Here is an 18,452-nt window from a genome sequence, read left to right on the forward strand (position 1 = left end):
TTTCATAAACCTCCTGACTTTTTGGGTGGTTTCCTTTTTCCTCTGCATCTATAAAATTTGTTTTTTTATCTTCTTGATCCTGATTGTCTTTCCTCCATACCAACATGATTGAACATCGTCATCTTAGCCTTCAATTACTGACCCACCACTATCACTAAATCCTTCTTTATTATCATGTTCACCTTTATCTTTCCAACTCTTGATTTGGTGTTATTGTTATGGAGAAGATTTAGAGATTCAGTAGATTTGAGGCTACAATCAATAGCTTCATCATTCTCGGCATTTTTAAACGAAACAAAACATGATTCTCTGTGTTTAACTGTTTTAATTTCTCTAAATTGGTTATTTTGTATGTCGGTCGCTTTGGATGCTAGCATTTTCAGAACTTATTCCACCAAGAAACGTTACAAACAAGGGCATCATAATTAAAACTAAAATTTAGGACATGGGCTGCATAATTACGGTTTATACAACTCACTCTTTTACTATTTGAAGTAGACCAAAGACAAATATTGTCATATATTCTTATGGCCGAAATTAGGACAGAATAGACTTAAGGCTAAACACAATGCCTTAAACACGATCTAACTCCTTTGATCTTCATATCCACTACCAATTTTCTTCACCTGATTGTACTCCCCATCCCCTTAATTATCCTCCCCACATACACCTATTATCCGCATATAATCACTAATTACCATCACAATTTATTCCGTTGAAATAATTACCCACATAAGAAAGAAACTTATGTACTATAAAGTACGCATGCATAAGAAACGACCGCTTTATGATTAACACATCATTAGAAAAACCAATAGAGCGCATTGGAAGTTTGGAAACTCAGACAAACCAAATTTCCAGGATGAGGGAAAGAAGTCAGGAGATATCAAATAAGAACCCGCGGCGACAACAACTATACGACCCAGATTTTGCAATGAATAATGAAGCATACAAATACTTGGAATCCGTGAACCAAGATGAGACGAAACGAAACGAATGCTTCTCCTGCCAGAATTTATACCTGGACATATTTTAGGTAGATCTAAATCTAAACCTGGCAAAGGGATAACGAAACTTATCGAGGCTGCTGAAGAATATCTTGAGGAATTGAGACGACAATGTCGACGAGAGAATATTGATGTTCTTTGGAGAGGGAAATGAAGGAAAAGCGATGTTTCATGCATCACCTGTACGTGGAACTATTAATGATTCGTGAAGATAATGATAGAATGGATTTGAGGCTTCACCAAAACCATGCAATGGAAATTACCTGGGATAATAGGAATGGAATTATCAGAGGTTATGGATAACGAACAGAGGATGATAGTGCCAGTGATCGAGGAGGAATTTCTGGGAGGATGTAATTACATTTATTGCTCATCCGATGAAGATTCAGCATAATGGTCTGCATGCAACACAAATTAGTATCAAAGACCACCAATCTTTGGGGATCTACTAAAAACTATTATTTTAGGGAAAAAAATAAATACCTAGCATTTTTATCAAAAATTATTATTTTAATCAATTGCAAGTGTAACCGGATTTATAATTATTTGGATGACAAATATCTAAGGTTTTCATAGCTACAAGTTCTCATCGATAAAAACAAGTTTTATCATACTTTGTAATATATATTTAAATCATTATAACAAAAAATTATTCCGTCTCATGTCGTGCCGTTACGGCACGGGTTATTTCTGGTGTAAAACAAATAAACACAAACATATATTTTTTTGTTTAGTCTAAACTTCAGACCTATTCAGTATTAAGATTTTTGATGCAGATTGCGGTAACGCTGCGTTGTTAGGCTTGGTTTTAGTTAACTACAAAGTTAAAACGTAAATCATGATTTCTATGACACTGTCACATAAAACTCTACCAACTTGATTTTATTGTTCTTACGAAACTTGTTGATGAATGACGAAAAACTTAAGTGTTGTTTCTTATTTGGACTTATAATTTTATTGATATGGAAGTAATTGAACCTTAACATAACCCACGGAGGTTCAAAATTTGTTCCTTAAATTATTTATTGATTATGCTAAGAAGTAAAGAGCATATAGATACCCTCCTACTTCTGAGAAAGCTTACTTTCCACAATTTTGCTTTTATATACTTATATAACTATAATAAACTCCCTGCATCCTTAAATAGATGACATATTTCAAGTTTGCACAATTCTTAAGGCAAAGAGGAGAGATGAGTATTTTTAAAGTATTTTTTAAAATTATACCCTTATGGATAATAACTAGTAAAATTAGAAATGATTTATCTCTCAAACTATATCACGGATATTCGTAAACTTTATACCATTGGGAAGCATTTTAAAACACCTACGTAACGAATATAAACATCGCTATCAAATTATACATATTTCTTATACTAACAAATAAAAGGGTAGTTTTAGTAATGGGTAAATTATCATTTGGTCCTTTTTTAGGTGGTCCTAACACTATTTGGTCCATAATTATTTGAAATTATAAATTGGACAAAAATATCCTTCCGTACTATTTTACCATCAATTTCCGTAACTTTTTTATTTCCATAATTACTTGAGTTCATGTTCTTTGATGAACTCTGTACTTCCTACTTATTTTCTTGTAGGAGTTCATTTTGTTTGATGAACTATCAGGTGTTTGGTAATGCTTTTTATAGATTCGAGTTCATTCTTAAAATGAACACACAACGAAAAATTCATTACTATGAACAAAAAACAGATCTCATTCGTCAAAATGAACACCCAATCGAAGTTCATTATTATGAACAGAAATCAGAGTTCATTCGTCAAAATGAACACCTATGAAAAACAAACTAATTCAAACCTACAACAGAGTTCATTCTTTAAAATGAACACACACAAAAAAAACAGAGTTCATTCTTTCGAATGAACACCTAATAATTCAAGATCTAAAAGAGAGTTCATTCTTTAACAGGAACACACAACAAAATCCATAAAAAACAAAGTTCATTCTTTCGAATGAACACCTAATAATTCAAGAACTAAAACAGAGTTCATTCTTTAACATGAACACACAACAAAAATCAGAGTTTCTTCTTTCGAATGAACACCTAATAATTCAAGATATAAAACAGAGTTCATTCTTTAACATGAACACACAACAAAAATCAGAGTTCATTCTTTCGAATGAACACGTAATAAAAAGATCTAAAAAATAGAGTACGTTCTTTAAATCTTCATCATCTTCAACAACAACAACAACAACAATAGCAGAGAAGAAGAACATAAAAAATCTTCATCGTTCATCATCATCTTCATCGTCAAAAACCTAGAAAAAAGGAACAAGAAAAAGAAGAATTATTTTCATCATCGTCTTCATCATCATCATCATCAATATCGTCGTCTTCATCATCATAGTCTTCATCATCTTCATAAGAAATCTTCATCATCTTCATAAGCAAAAAGAAGAAGAAGAAGAAGAAGAAGAAAAGAAAGTAGATCTAAAAAAAAAAAAGAAAAAAAAATCTGAAAATGATTCCCTCCTCTCTTAATTATTGGGTATATATATGGTCCCAAAAGGGTATTTCTGCCACTACCAAAAGACAATTACATCATCCATGACGTCATCTCGCGTGGGTATTCTCCACCCTAGGATCAAGAAATAATTTTTAGGACCAAACAACAATATAAATTTAAAAAAAGGACCAAACTGATAGTTGACTAGTTCAACAAGACCAAACTATTATATTATTTCTTGGACCATATGGTAGTTTCTACTTTAGAAATATCCTCTTATTTAGTGATATAGGTCAACTATTTAGGGACAAAATTTAAAAGTAAATAGGTCGTCTATTTAGGTACGGAGAGAGTATTAGATCAAAACAAGTTAAAGTATGCATCACATTCTCAGATTGCAAATAGATCGGTAGAACGACAAAAATATGCAATTAGAAATCAGTATAACTTAATTTAAAAAAAAAAAAAAAAAAAAACATAAACATGAGAATGATGACATAACAATAGACCGACAGTATACTCATACAGATATGTCAAAAGGAAAAATTCTCTCTTTCCCGTTAAATCGAGCACCTGTAGCATGAGGCGGTTGTCTTCATCAAATGCACGGTTATCTTCATCTTCTCCATTGTTGTCTCAAGATTTCATTGGGTTTTCTTCCCGGATTTTAACTGAATTTAAGATCCGGGTAGGGTAATATAGGTTATGTACATATATCTAAATAAATAAAAAATTGCATTACTAGCAATTGCTGGTCGGGTTTCTTCTGTATTTTATTTTCTATAATAGATATGGTAGATTATTGCCATTATCTTTTCATATCCACTCTTAGAGTGACTTATGTTAGTTTTTTTTGTGGTACTTCATTATCATCGAGCGCATCACAAGAACAATCTGTTTTCGACAACGTGTTGATCAAATCAGACAAGATCAACAAAATTCGAAAGCGATCCAAGCAACTCGGGAATATCACTTCTTTATGGAAGCATCTAAGTTCTACGGTGAACATCTTCTACAATGGTTTCAAACCATCAGGACATCAAATTCCTTGTCGGATTATGGATATTCAGTATTTTTTCCATTGTACTTTCTATCTTAATTCGTCTACCGACGTAATCGATATTATTGTAAGCAAATTTTCTTATTAATGAAAATTATGAGGCATTAGCCTTTTCCATAAAAAAAAAAGATATGTCAAAGGATTTGTGCAATTGCAAGTTGAGACCAATATAAATATGTATAATAACTTTAATATTACGTCATAAGCTCAGTGGACATTATCGTTAATAAGTGTTTTCATGGGTCTCATCTTGCTTGCAGCTCTACCGTCAAATCACGGCTTTCTATTTCCTAGATTTTATCCGACTCCATTAATTTTATGTTTTCTTCTCTTGATTCGTTTACCGAAGCTAAGGTGTTCTTGTGAGGGATTATTTTCATAATATTTTCCAAAATTCACAAGCTTTATCAGAGGTTGAAATTTTTGCATCATAAATACTTTCTGCGAGATCTATCATCATAACATAAAACGCCACCTCTCTTGATAAAGGGTAATGGTGGTATTTCCTCCCCTAATGGGGTTGGGAAGGTAACTACGTCGGGGTTTAATGTGTCATAACATAAAACACCACCTCTCTTGGTAAAGGCTAATGGTAGTCTTCCCTCCCCAATGGATTGGGAAACTAACTACGTCGAGGTTTAATGTGTAGGCTAATGTTAGTCTTTCCCTTTTCAATTAGGCTTATTTAGTAAATCCCTTCCCACACAAATTAGTATCTATGTTTTGTTTTGTAAGAACGATGTTATAACCAAGAACAACTACCGCCACTGAGATATTAAAGACCGATGTAGTTGCCTCCAAAATCCCACCACTGCACGGTTGAGAAAGAACACGCCAGCTAAATTGAGTCTCTTTGTATAACCTAATTTACTAAGGAAATTACGATAAATTGGTATGGATATCTAACGGAAACACCCATACTACTGTGATGGACATGAATTATGATGGGGTTTATTAAAGAATCCTATTATTGGGGCTTGAACCCTTAAGGATTCTGGGGGATTAATGTGTTTTGGCTAGCCAAAATATGGATAAGGGGAGATCTCAAGTGATTCAAAAGTCAGATTTACCCTTTCCTAATAAATAAATTTTAAAATCAAATCTTATATAATCAAAACTTATTCCTAATTCAAGCCCCAAAAATCAAAACCCTTTCATTTTCTCTCTTCTTCTTATCAAAAACACTCTCTAAAACCTCTCAAAAATACTCTCCAAAACCTAACAATATCTTCCCCTCTTTTCCATTGATTTCTGAAGCAGCTCAACGTGATTCGATTCTAAAGTTGATTCTTAAGATGGCAGCAAGATCAAGAGTGACAAGATCCGGCCGATTGAACCCTGATTCTGAAACTGAACAAGTTATTGATGTTCCTTTTAATGGAGATGTGGTGAACAAATCTGTTCAAACACCTGCGAATCCTCCACAAGTGACTCCTACTAGATAAGAATCGAAAAACCCACCAGTTATTTTACCATTAGATTGAAAAAATAGGTTCGATTTAGGGTTTTCAAAAATGATTTTCTGAAGCGTTTACGGCTGGGATATCATATCGTCCTGGCCGTAATGTATACCTAACGGTTGGGCCATCAAGAACTCCCTGCCGTGAATCTCTCACGTGGTTAGGAAAATCTGAGATCCCAACCGTGAAATACTTTTACGGATGGGATTTTCCGAGCCGTAAATCGTCCTGTGTTTGCAGAGTAAAATTGGGTGATGAGTGTTTCAGATGGGATTTTCCTCACCGTAATTAACTTTTCCTAACCGTTATTTATATTTTCCAGCCGATACTAGGTGGTGTCACAATTTCCGGACGCAATTGTGTCAAACGGATGGGTCGTCTGCATGTTTCTTAGCCGAGACTATGTTTACGGTTAGGAAGTCACACTTTTCCCAACCGATAGTTTGTAAAACGGATGGGTCATCTGTTGTTGCCTAACCGTAATGTTATCACTCCATGTGAATTGGTCCTATCTTCTGATATGTTTTTCATCATTTTTAGGAACCCTGAAAAGGAGAAAGAACCCCAGGAACTACCAATGTGTGATATTTTTAAGATGATGGTACGTAGGCTATGTATATGATTCTCTTCTTTCTTTTGTATACGTTTCTCAAATTATGTACCACTATTAATTGAATGATGTGAAAATAGGTCAAGAGAGCTAAGTGAATTTCCAGGGGACTGATCTGTAACATTGAGGAGGTTTTATATTTGGATTGCGACCAACAAAGAACACTGCTTCTCAGGATTTAGGAGTTACATAATCCAACGATGGATGATCTCTATACTAACGACTAGGATGATTGGATGAGTGGTTCCCAAACTCCCAACAGTTCTTCATCATCTTCTGAGGATGTTCCCAAGATTGTTGGTCGTAGTGGATGATTGTTTTATGTACTTGTTTAAGTCATTCCATCTTTTCATTATGCAGACTTACTTTTAGCATGTTTTGGGTTATGGATTCGGGTGATTTCGTTTGTTTTAAGTAATGGGATATTAATTTACCTTGAATGAATGGATACTAGTGTTTTGATTATTAGTTTATCAAATTCTTGTTTAAGTATAACGAAGTGAAATTTGATACCGACAATCCAGGGAGAATTACGACTAAGATTTATAGCCGTAATGGGATTAACATTTAGGTGTTTCAGCCGTAACTGAGTAAAATCTGATACTGAGATTCCAGGGAGAGTTACATCCAAGATTACGAGCCGTAAATGAGATGTACGGCTAGAATTACCATCTGTAATTCTGTCAGTGCCCAGAAATACGGGTAGGATTTCCAGTTGTAAACTTATTCACGGTTTGGTGTTCCAGCCGTTATTCTGACAGTACCTAGAAAAACGGCTAGGAATATTCACGGTTTGGTGTTCCAGCCGTTATTCTGACAGTACCTAGAAAAACGGATAGGATTCCTAGCCGTAAACTTGTTCACGGCTTGGTGTTGCAGCCGTAATTCTGCGAAAAGTTCACTTGGGTCATTACGACTAGGTCGTGTCAACGTATAACCAGGCCGTAAGCACTTCTAAATAACCACATTTTTATCATATTATCATTGTAAGCACATAATAAGAGTAAAATTAGATTGTTCATTTATAATGAGTGATTCAAAATACATAGGTTCGCACCACATTGTTATCATATTATCATTTTAATCATCACCCTACAAAAAACATTGTTATCATATTATCACTAACCTTTAAAATACATAGGTTCACACCACATTTGCTCATAGTCATCCTCATCGGAACTCATTAGTAGACAAGGCCATCCCTCAAAATCTGTAATGCATCCCACAATTGAAATCTTTCCTCGAACCTATGACACCAACCTAATGGTATTCCGCTGACACCACCGTCTCCCTTCCTTAATGGAGGTAATGGGCATCCATCTTTCAATTGAAGACCGATATAATGGTTCATGTTCACAAACCCCATGATGACTATTTTTGGTGATTCTTCTTCGGTAAAAATAAGTCGTGTTGGTGCGTATGTAATACTATGTGCATAGGAGATGAAATTAATAACGCAATGGAATGAGTTGGAGAGTACATAGCCACATATTGGCATTATCATCCAACATTCACTTGTCAATCTAGTGTTTCACATTAAATGCCGTTCAAATGCTTTGAACTTCTCGTTTAGCACCGCCTCCGTGTCATTTATATTTCGAATCTCATTATTGGCTTGTAGAAATCGGGGAAACCACGTAGTTCAAGCAAACACTTTTGCCTTACATAAGTAATTTGGTCGTCGCCCTATTCTTTTGCCTCCTCAAAAGGTCCAAGTTGATCTACGAACACATGGTAAGCACAATTTCCGTCGCCCTCAACATCGTCGGTGGACTTGACGTACTCATGAATAAAATATGGTAAAAAGTGCATGTAATTTTTGTATATTGTGTAAGTATGTCGGATATAATTACCTTCCTCATTTATAAGGGGTGATTTCATCGGACCTACATCAAAAAAACCGTCTCTTTCTCACAACTAACAACTATTTTTGGGATGATTTGCGATGGTTCGACCATCAGTGCTTTTCCTTTGACATCATTACCTCGGATTCTCGCTAATTGCTTAATACAAACCGCACCACCAACTTTTCTTTGGACACTACTAGCTTCTTTTGTTGTTGAACCTTTTTGGGATGGAACAACCGAGTCTTTAATTTTGACTCCACTATCAACTTTTCTTTTTGAACTTTCTTGGGATGCAACAACCACATTCTTCTTGGGGGATTTTACCTTCATTTCACTGGCTCGGCTTGGTCCGTCTTTTTCCATTTCCTTTCGTTTAAGTTTGTACAAGTCGTTCAACTTCTCAAAACCCGAAAGATCTTTTCGCATTGAAGGATTCAGTTGTGGACCCTCTTGAAACTTTCTCTTAGCTTCTGCCCTTTCTTGTTTCTTTGTTATTTTGGTCGAAGGCCTACCCTATACCTGCCTCTTGTTAGGTTCTAAAATATCTTCTCATTCCCGGTGGAAAATTGTGTTCCTCCCAAGCCTCCACTTCCGTTATAATTTTTAGGATTGCCTATTGAGAAACATATAAACTTATTTCCCGGAGCCAAGGGCTATCCCGGTAGTCGACAAGCTTTCTATATCGGCTCTTTTCAAAATCCCCTTTAATTCTATCGAGATCACGCTTGAAATACTCGACCATAGCTTCAAAAAGAACAATGAATCCACCATCACAACCATTTAACTTACTTTTGAACCGATAGTGAGCCGACTCCACCGTGCTTGTGGCTTGATTGTCATAATATCTATAACGGTTTATCCATGCACTAACAAACTTTTCTTTGTGGGGATGCAATAACTCGTTCTTCAAATATGCTATAACATCCGGGTAGGTTGACCATTTTTCCATTACAAAATGCTCTCTTAGGAAATATAATGGTTCCATGAGTGACCATATTAGTTGTTCTCAATCAACTTGAAAATCCGCCCAAAGCACCTCAGCTATTTTGTCACTGATCTCAAACTTATCTTTCTCTTCTTATTGTTTCTCTAACGGTAGATTTTTAATCCTCTTCATCTCGGTTTTCTTTGCTGGCCATATAACCCTCTTGCAATTAGTTTGCATATTGTTCCATAGATGAAACGTGCAAAGATGATGACGTGCGTAGGGGAAAACACGCGGTATGTCTCACATCAATGCTTGCTCCTTATCCGTAATCAACACCTGTGGAGTATAACCTTCTTGATACAATAACTTCACCTTTTGAAATTCCCGCATATAACTTTTCTTCGTCTCGTCTTTCAAGAAACAAAACGCAACGGTAAATGTCGACTTCGTAGATGTTTGCTCAACAAGTTCAATATCGGCATGTTGTACTTGTTAGTTTTATACGTGCAATCCATAAAGAGAATTTGATGAAAGCATCTTGCCAATTCTACACATTCCGGATTTGCGATGAAAATATATTCCACTTCCTTTTCTTCATTCATTTCATAGGTGGTAGAGTACTTTTCCTCCTCAAAAAAAAAAAACAATAATTTTTGCATAAGCACTCTCTCTTGCCATGTCTCTTTTCTAATTTTTTTCTCTTTCGTTATAGATAGTTGCCAATGAGGATGAGTTTTGGGGGTTTACACCTTCACGTCACTAAGAATATCAATAGGTCTTGTGCGTCTTTTACTCAACACGTGTACTAACTACTTTTCTATGGGGTTGAGCCTTTCCGAATAAGGATGGTTGATCAAACTCTCCGAAATAGGATGATTATGATAACCCGGGACGACTTTCACTATAAACCACACTTTTTATCATTGTTATATTTAAATTGAAGCGTAAAAGGACATTCGCATTTCTTCATATTATAACGTCCCTTCTTCCTTATAGTTTTTCGTTTATACTCACTACCCTTTTCCCAATGGCTCTCATACTTTCCACTATACCCGCAAACCATTTGAAAGGTGGTGTCTGTAACTTGTTTATTTAGACTATGATGCACATCTTTTTCAACCCTTGTGATCGAGCCCACTTCTTTGCATCTTCCTTATCTTTCCACTCATAGTTGTTTGCATAGTGAGCACTTGTATCCTCGGAAACTTGCACTAGTGAGAGTTGATCTTCCATAGCCACCTCTTGCTCTTCAATAACCACCTCTTGATCTTCCATAACCACCTCTTGGTCTTCCACCGGAATGTACGGTACAATCTATAATAGAATGACACATGTCAAAAAATATTTTTTAAACACAGAAACGGCTAGGTCGAAAAGTAAATATTCAGCTGTAATAACCTACACGGATGGGTTTACCAGGGATATTCCAGCCGTCAAAACGTATACGGCTGGGTCGAAAAATGATATTCCGGACCGTAAATTGTTTACGTCCAAGAATTCCTGGCCGTAAATTGGCCTGTAACTGGGTGAGTCAGCTTACGGCCTAGAAAACGAGCCGTAAAACAAGTTACGGCTGGGTAAACCAACCGGCGCCGACAGCATTAAATAGCATTTAATACTTTCGGCCAGGAAACCTAACCGCCGCCGACAGTATTAAATGCTTCCCATGCACGTAAAAAAAAATCTGGCCGTAATTTTGGCCAGGAGTATTCATCATTCCATCCGTAACAATTTTATAACGGCTGGGAGTTCATTAATTGTGAGCTGTATAACATGATAACGGCCAGGAATTCATGGGTTCCCACCCGTTATTGGGCCTGGCGTCTGGAGACCTAGGGTTTTCGGAAGGAAAAAGTCGAAACTTCTTGCAACTCTGAGCTTAAAAACTGAAATAGGAGTTAGAATAGAGGTATACCTGGTAATGTTGAACATTTGTTTCTTCGATTTCTTCTTCTTCTTGGGTTGGTCCTTCGAAATCATAATAAGGTTCATAAGGGCTATTTTGAGTTTGAGAAAAAATTTCATGATTTTCTGAAAAATCAGTAAAGAACTGATCGTTGTTGATGGGTATTAATATGTTACCGTATTTTGAAGATGAATTCACCTACATCAAAAATTTTGGTTGAATCACTCGTTTTCATTTTTTTTTCCCCAATTTCTTCTTCTTCTTCTTCTCCTCCTTCCTCCTCCTCCTCCTCCTCCTCCTCCTCCTCCTCCTCTCATCTTCAACACTTAACTTTAAAAAATGAATTAGTGTTGATTAATTAGCTAATCATGATTAGTTATGTTAATCAAGTTTATAATCTCAAATCATATGGGGTCATATTAGTCATTATGTAAATATTTGGATAGGTGGTGTTCACTATCACTATTTCATGACCCCATATAGCCCCAAAAAGCCAAGCCATTTTAAGCCCCAATAATGGGATTCTTGCTAAAGGGCACTTTAGAGTTCGGGTCCATGATTCATCATGAAGATGATGATGCAAACCAGATTGAAAATGATATGCACCCATAATAATCTTTTCTTTTATGTGAATTGATAAGAAAAAAAAATTATGTTTTGTACTAGATACGGTCCCCTGCACTAATAAGAGTTCCAACAACTTAGGTCCGTCGTTCTATCAAAAGTTGTTATCAGTTTCTATACCTTACCCAAACATATAACATTTTAAGTTTCTGCACTTTTCTTTTAATAGTATTCTTCTTTGTACTCGGGCATTTTTGGGGTTTCCAAACTAAGCTTCTAAATATTTGTGTCTGTTTGCTATCGCTTGACAGTTGCCAACCACTTCACTTACTCCAACTGAAGAACTTCAGTTTTAATCTGACTAGTGACATTGCGAGTTCTCGTTACGTACAGGCAACAAGTTGTGTGTGTGTGGGTGGGGGGCGGGGGGGAGATGAGAAATATGACGTGCGAACATCAAAATTGGTCCTCGGATCATTCCCATGTAAGAAGTACAAAGGTAAACAAATTTCCTTTTACTATTAGATATGCATAAAATGGTACAATACAAAGATTTATCATCCAATTTCCTAACCCTCTCCTGGTGGATGCCGCTAAACATCTATAAGCAGTAATATCAATTAACCCTAGCTAGCTGAGCAATAGATTACTTAATTTGCAAGGTATTAGCAGACATGCACGAAGAGAAACTCTTAAGAACAAAATGGGAATAGCAGCTAAACAAAACCTGCTAGACCACATCAACTGGTCTTCAGGTGCGTCAGCCACTATTTCACAGTTACAACGTTACATTACACTTATACTTAGGGAGGAAATCTTTTCCATCATTTTCCAAGCTTCATCTAGTGCTGAATTGTAATTCTTGGATTGACAATTTTACAATGGGACTACTGCAAACTTAGATCTTCTGTTTAAGAACCTGACGCAATTGAATTTTCTGGCTTTCCATCCTTGCTTCCAAAAGCTTTGCCTTCAAACTGTTTTTCTGGTTGCCCAATGGCCACTCAATGCATCCTTTCATCCCTCGAGTAACATGTGGATTTGCAGAATCAGGTGAGCTCGAGTGTCCAATCGAACTACGAGGGCTAATCCCACCTTTGCCTGATCCGCGGTCTGGAGAAATGGTTCCCACATTAGAGATTCTTCCATTTGAAAGCCTTCCATTCGCCCCATCTACTGAGATTGTCTTGCAATTATCACGGTTAGTTGGCAATGATCTCCAAATCCTAGCTACAGATGAACCCTTCTTCTTAATAGATCGCCTGGCAGAACCCGAGCTTATTTCACTGATTTCAGTATCCGGTGTCTCCCTTCCTGCATTGTCCTCCCATTCTTTTCCTCCAGCTGAAACATTACTTTTCCTTCTGATTTTGTTAACTGATGGGTCAGTTCCTTCCTGTGAATAACTTGAACCTAGCTCGTCAGCTGGACTTACAGTTTCCCAACCACTTCCATCATCATCTTCTTCTTCCACTTCCCCATTTTCATCTATAGAGCCATTGGAATACTTTGACATAGATTTTCTGCTATACCCATTGGCATCAGGACTCATGGTGTGGATATGGCTTGCAGGAGAGTAACCCTGACATGGTTCGATTTCCTTCTCCATAATTTCACCTTGAAGCTCCTCAAAAATAGAGAAGATGTCATCTGACTTTGGAGGCTCATAAGAGAATTTTGTATCTTGAATTTTTAGATTACTAGCTGCCCCTCGGAGCAACTCGGCTTCTCTCATTTCCATAACATCTAGCGTTGTGCATCTCATTCTTAGAAAGGCATCAAGATCTAATATAAGCTTACTCAACTGGGAATACTTATCTTCAAGAGTCAGCTTTGCATCAACAAGCTTCATCTGGACTCGCTCTTCACGCCATACCTCGGCCATCTGCAACATTTTCCTCTCTTCATCAACTTCTTCACGAATTTTCATGGAATCCCTCTTCAGCGCCTCTACTTCAGCCTTGTCTTCTCCAATTTCTTTCGCAAGCTCATCACACACTTCCTCCATGAGCTCTCTAGATTTTCTCTCTTTTTCGTAGTCTTGCATATACCTTTTTGCAGATAACTTGACCTCAGCAAGCTCACCGACCAACTTAGAGTTCACTAGTTCCATCCTCTGACGATTTTTCCTCTCTCTGTTTAACTCACCCTTGACATCATCAATTATTGCTCTCACCTTCTCATGCTCTCTGCTCCGCCAAGCGGCCTTTTCATCAGCAAGTTTCCTCAAGAAATGTTCGAGCTTCTTCTTTGAGGATCGGCGCTCATTCTCAAGCTCATCAATGCGGGTTCGCGCCTGCTCAAGTTCTGCTTGCAGAGTAGAAACCACCGAGACATTAGCAATCTGCTGGTCTTCCAAAAGCTTCATTTGGCCATAAAACCGGTATACCTCGTCCGATGTTTTTGAGTACCCAGGGTCCCATTTAGTTGCCCGCTCCATCACAGAATTCTTCAGTGACATAGAAGGATTAACCTAAATGAAGGAGAAACAGAACTTAAGATTAGTTGTAATAGAATCTTGAAACAACCCCAACGGTAAATGTGTGATCACATCCTAGGACTGAAAACTTTAGTTGTATGATCTGCAACATCAAATTAACGATGACCAAATTATTCTCTTACAATCAGAAATATGTGATATATCAGATAATTCAAACCCTCATAGAGATTCGACGACAAGACGGACATTCAATGTGGGTTCCACAAATTTCCTCTGCTTGTATGCTGTATTTTAGAGTAGGGATGCAGACAATGCGTGTAGAAAAACTAGTCTTACTTCCTAGTTGTGATGATCAAATATAAGACAAGAAAAAAGGATGGATGTATAAATACCTTGTAAAGGTATCCATTCTTTGGACCACAGAAAGAAACATTACTTTGTAGCAAATCCTTCTTTTCTGCACCAAATTCTCTACTACGAGCATCACCATGACAATGAAATGGTAAATGTGCAACACCCCCCTACATTGAAAGAACAAATCCATGACCACAAACACTAAATACGATGTGAACAAGCATACTAAGATTGCAGTAATGTCTTGGCAATGTCAATGCGAAATGAAAGATTCATCGAAATATTTATAAATCATAAAATCAGGTCATGCGAAATTAAGGGATTTTTAAGGGTTGAACAGTAAAATCAATGCAATAGACAAAACACAATCATGAGTAACTAGACCAAGTTATCAAAATGAAGATACTTAATTAGATTATTTTATTAAAAGAATTCCAAGAGATCTATCTTAAAACCCTAAAAAGATTAGATCTTTGAGATTAGAAACAAAAACCCACATCCTAAAAGATCCATACATACCTCAAACCCTAAATGATCAGAAGATTTCTTGGGCGCAACTCGTCTTTGACCACCATGAACATCTTGCAACTGCCATAACAAACCAGCAGCAAGTTTTCTAGCAGAAACTGAAGAATCTCTCTCTGTTCCACCACCACCATTACTCTTGACTTTTCTTCTACATCTCTTACTTAAATTAGCATCCCCTTTATTAGTATCATTATCTTCTTCCACATTTTTTTTATCATTAAACTTCCAACTTAGAAGAGGAGTAGCAGGTCCACTTCTTTTACCAGTACTAGCATCTTTCTTTAACTTTACATTAAAACCAGGGTTTCTAATTTTCTTTCTACCAAGTAATTTATTTTTCGCTATCCCTTGATGAAGATCCGAATCTGGAGAAGCATTCTTTGAAGAAGATAATAATCTTACTGGGATTTTTTCTGATGAGGAGTAATGATGACTTGGGTTTGATATCTTCATTTCCTTTTACTGATTTTTTTTCCCTTTGCCGCCATAAGAAGAATAGAGCTGCTTCACTAGTAGAGCTCGAGGGTAAGAGAGAGAACTAATGATGATCTGGGTCTGAGTCTGAGTTGAGTCCCCAAAATGTGAAGAAGAAGTGAGAACTAAAAACAGACACTAAAATGGAAAAACATACGCGTATACATCGGATGTATTATACTGCAAGGTTATGTATATATACGGTATACTTGGATTTGTGACCTTTTTTGGACATGGAATATATCGTAATTAGTTTAAAACAAATAAATATGAATTGATTAGTAATAATTTCAAACTAAAATAGCAAGGCTGATAAAGGGGTGCCAATTTACATGAGGGTGTACCAACCCAAAGGCAATTGTTTTTTTATCCTATATGTATATTGGTACATCCCAAAAAATTCGGTACCCCCTATTAGCAATCTAGTGGGAATAGGGAAATCATGAATGTTTATGCGGTCTAATTGGTTTAATTTTTGTAATTTCTTAACATTTTGGTAGATATTTTCACAATTTTTCGACTGTAGTATGTTTCTGTTGATGTGACCAAAGGCCTAGAGATTAAAATTTTAGACAAATAAAAATCGCGGAAAGAATGTGTCTGTTAGAGCAAGTCTTATGGTGGAATCCAAGCTATTCCAAGTGTGAAAAAACCATGGAATGTCAAGTCTAGTGGCTTCCAAGTTGGGGTCTTCTATAGAAAATCCAAGCAGGGTTCCATGATTTCGTGGAAGGGTCTGTGGAATCCATGAAAACGCTAATAAGAATAGCTAAAACGCTATTAAAAATAGCGCGCTAAAAGACGAAAAACGCTAATAAGAATAGCGTTGAGCTCTATTCTTAATAGCACTGAGCGTTATTAAGAATATAGCTTTTTTTTATCCGTAGATTTAAGATGAGCTGTTGAAAATCTAGCGGCTGAGAGAAAAGCTCTATTCTTAATAGCACAAGGTAGCGCTATTCTTAATAGCTCTACTTAGTGCTATTAAGAATAGCGCTTAATAGCACTAAGTAGAGCTATTAAGAATAGCGTTTCTACTATTCCACCACTACACTTGCACTTCCATCTACAATTACAAGTGCTTAGGTGGCGTGGAAGATGGAAGATGGATGGATTCCACCATAAGACTTCTCTAATCCAACATATTCCAAGTGTGGAAAAACCATGGAATGTCAAGTCTAGTGACTTTCAAGTTGGGGCTTTCCACAAAAAATCCAAGGAGGGTTCCATGGTTTGGTGGAAGGATTCGTGGAATCCATCTAAATGCCAATAAGAATAGCGCTAAACGCAAACAAGATTGACGCTAAAAAAACGCCATTAAAAATTGAGTTTTTTTTTTATCCGTAGATTTAAAATGAGTTGTTGAAATCTAACGGCTGAAAAAAAAGCTTCATTCTTAATTGCGTTTTTTTAGCTCCATTCTTAATTGCGTTTTTTAGCTCCATTAAGAATAGCGTTTCTACTATTCCACCATTACATTTGCGCTTCCATACACAGTTCCAAGTGCTGAGGTGGCGTAGAAGATGGAAGATGGATGGATTCCACCATAAGACTTGCTCTTAGCAATTTGTTGGGACCTCTTTGATCCTGCCTGTAAATATCAGGCAGTGATTCTGCATGTGGGAGTTTGCGTTGTACAGTGAATTTATAAACACTTGACGCTTCATTTCGGCCGAATGATTATTTAGGCTAATGCTTACAAGATAATCATTTTCAGTTCGACAACTATGTAAGCAATTTGGGTTAGCCAAGTTAGTGGAGTTTGACTCATTTTAGAGCTTCTCAAATGGTTAATGTTTGTGCTTCATACTCCTTCTGTACTATTTTACTTATGAAAATAATATCCTTTTAACAAAAATGTAGTAAAAAATTTCTATATTTTCTACTATAATTTTTTAATAATCAAAAAAGAAATAAAAAATAGTATATTAAACAAGTAATTTGGAAGATTTTGGAAGATTGACCGTGTGTGTGGACGTAATTTGAATTCTTTCAATTTTTTGTAAAATCTTATTTTGACAAGTAAATTAGAACGAATGAGTGTATATGGCATCACTTTTAAAATATCGTAAAATTCTGAACATTAGGAAAATGAAGTTTTATCTTCAACTCATAAAATTTCATATTCTTCTCTTACTTATTTATAGGTATTCAATTGGTTAAAATCATTAGTATTATTTTCTTTTTGAAAGATTGTTATTAATAAATATGTGAAGATATCCTCTAAACATATGTTTAGAATTACATGTTCACCTAGAGAATGTCTAACTTTTCTTCATCCGCATCATCCTCACATCAACGGGTTGGAAATGATTTTTTATAAATATTGTTGTGTATTTTAGGTGGATTAAGATTTTTTCGTCACGCACGTTCCATCGAAAAAGCTCTTAAAAATATGAGTTTTCATGCTGGTAAATAAACTTTTTTACGGATTTTCTTTTCCTTCTTTGATCAATAAAAAATGTGGTGCTAACGAGTTTTGTGTTTAACTCACTAATGTTATATTGATAATAACTTAACCGCCATATTTGCCCTGAGTGCGTTTTGTTAATCGTCTTTTTTTTGTTGCTGATAACTAGCCATTTACTTCGTAACTACTAAAGCTAGCATAAGAGTGTGTTTGTTCTTTTGCTGACTCGGCATATGAGTCTGATTCGGCTCCCGACTTAGCTCGAGTCCGTTGTCAGATCGTTTATTTTTTATTTGAGTCAGAGAATCAAATATCCCTGATTCACATATTTTTAAGTCAGGTGAATCAGATATGACTCAAAAAACAAACATACTGAATCAGATCCAGATGAATCAG

At 36.2% G+C, this 18,452-nt stretch overlaps 1 protein-coding gene across 1 annotated transcript; it reads right to left on the reverse strand.

Moving 5' to 3' along the window:
* Window positions 1-12,466: 12,466 nt before the first annotated feature.
* LOC113305045 lies at window positions 12,467-15,770 on the reverse strand. The gene is made up of 3 exons (XM_026554160.1): window positions 15,164-15,770; window positions 14,683-14,811; window positions 12,467-14,323 (listed from the first exon to the last, which is right to left on the reverse strand). The coding sequence occupies exons 1-3, from the start codon at window positions 15,623-15,625 to the stop codon at window positions 12,749-12,751; spliced, it is 2,166 nt and encodes a 721-aa protein (XP_026409945.1). The 5' UTR covers window positions 15,626-15,770; the 3' UTR covers window positions 12,467-12,748.
* Window positions 15,771-18,452: the final 2,682 nt, after the last annotated feature.

The sequence above is a fragment of the Papaver somniferum genome, chromosome 1 (genome assembly GCF_003573695.1).
Source record: "Papaver somniferum cultivar HN1 chromosome 1, ASM357369v1, whole genome shotgun sequence".
Classification (NCBI taxonomy): Eukaryota; Viridiplantae; Streptophyta; class Magnoliopsida; order Ranunculales; family Papaveraceae; genus Papaver; species Papaver somniferum.

Bases quoted from the DNA above. Each gene is read 5' to 3' on its own strand.
- LOC113305045 (XM_026554160.1), bottom strand. From the start codon at position 15,625: ATGAAGATATCAAACCCAAGTCATCATTACTCCTCATCAGAAAAAATC. The intron at 14,812-15,163 runs GTATGTATGGAT...CTTTCAATGTAG, and splicing joins CTGATCATTTAGGGTTTGAG to GGGGGTGTTGCACATTTACC. The intron at 14,324-14,682 runs GTATTTATACAT...TCCTTCATTTAG, and splicing joins AGAATGGATACCTTTACAAG to GTTAATCCTTCTATGTCACT.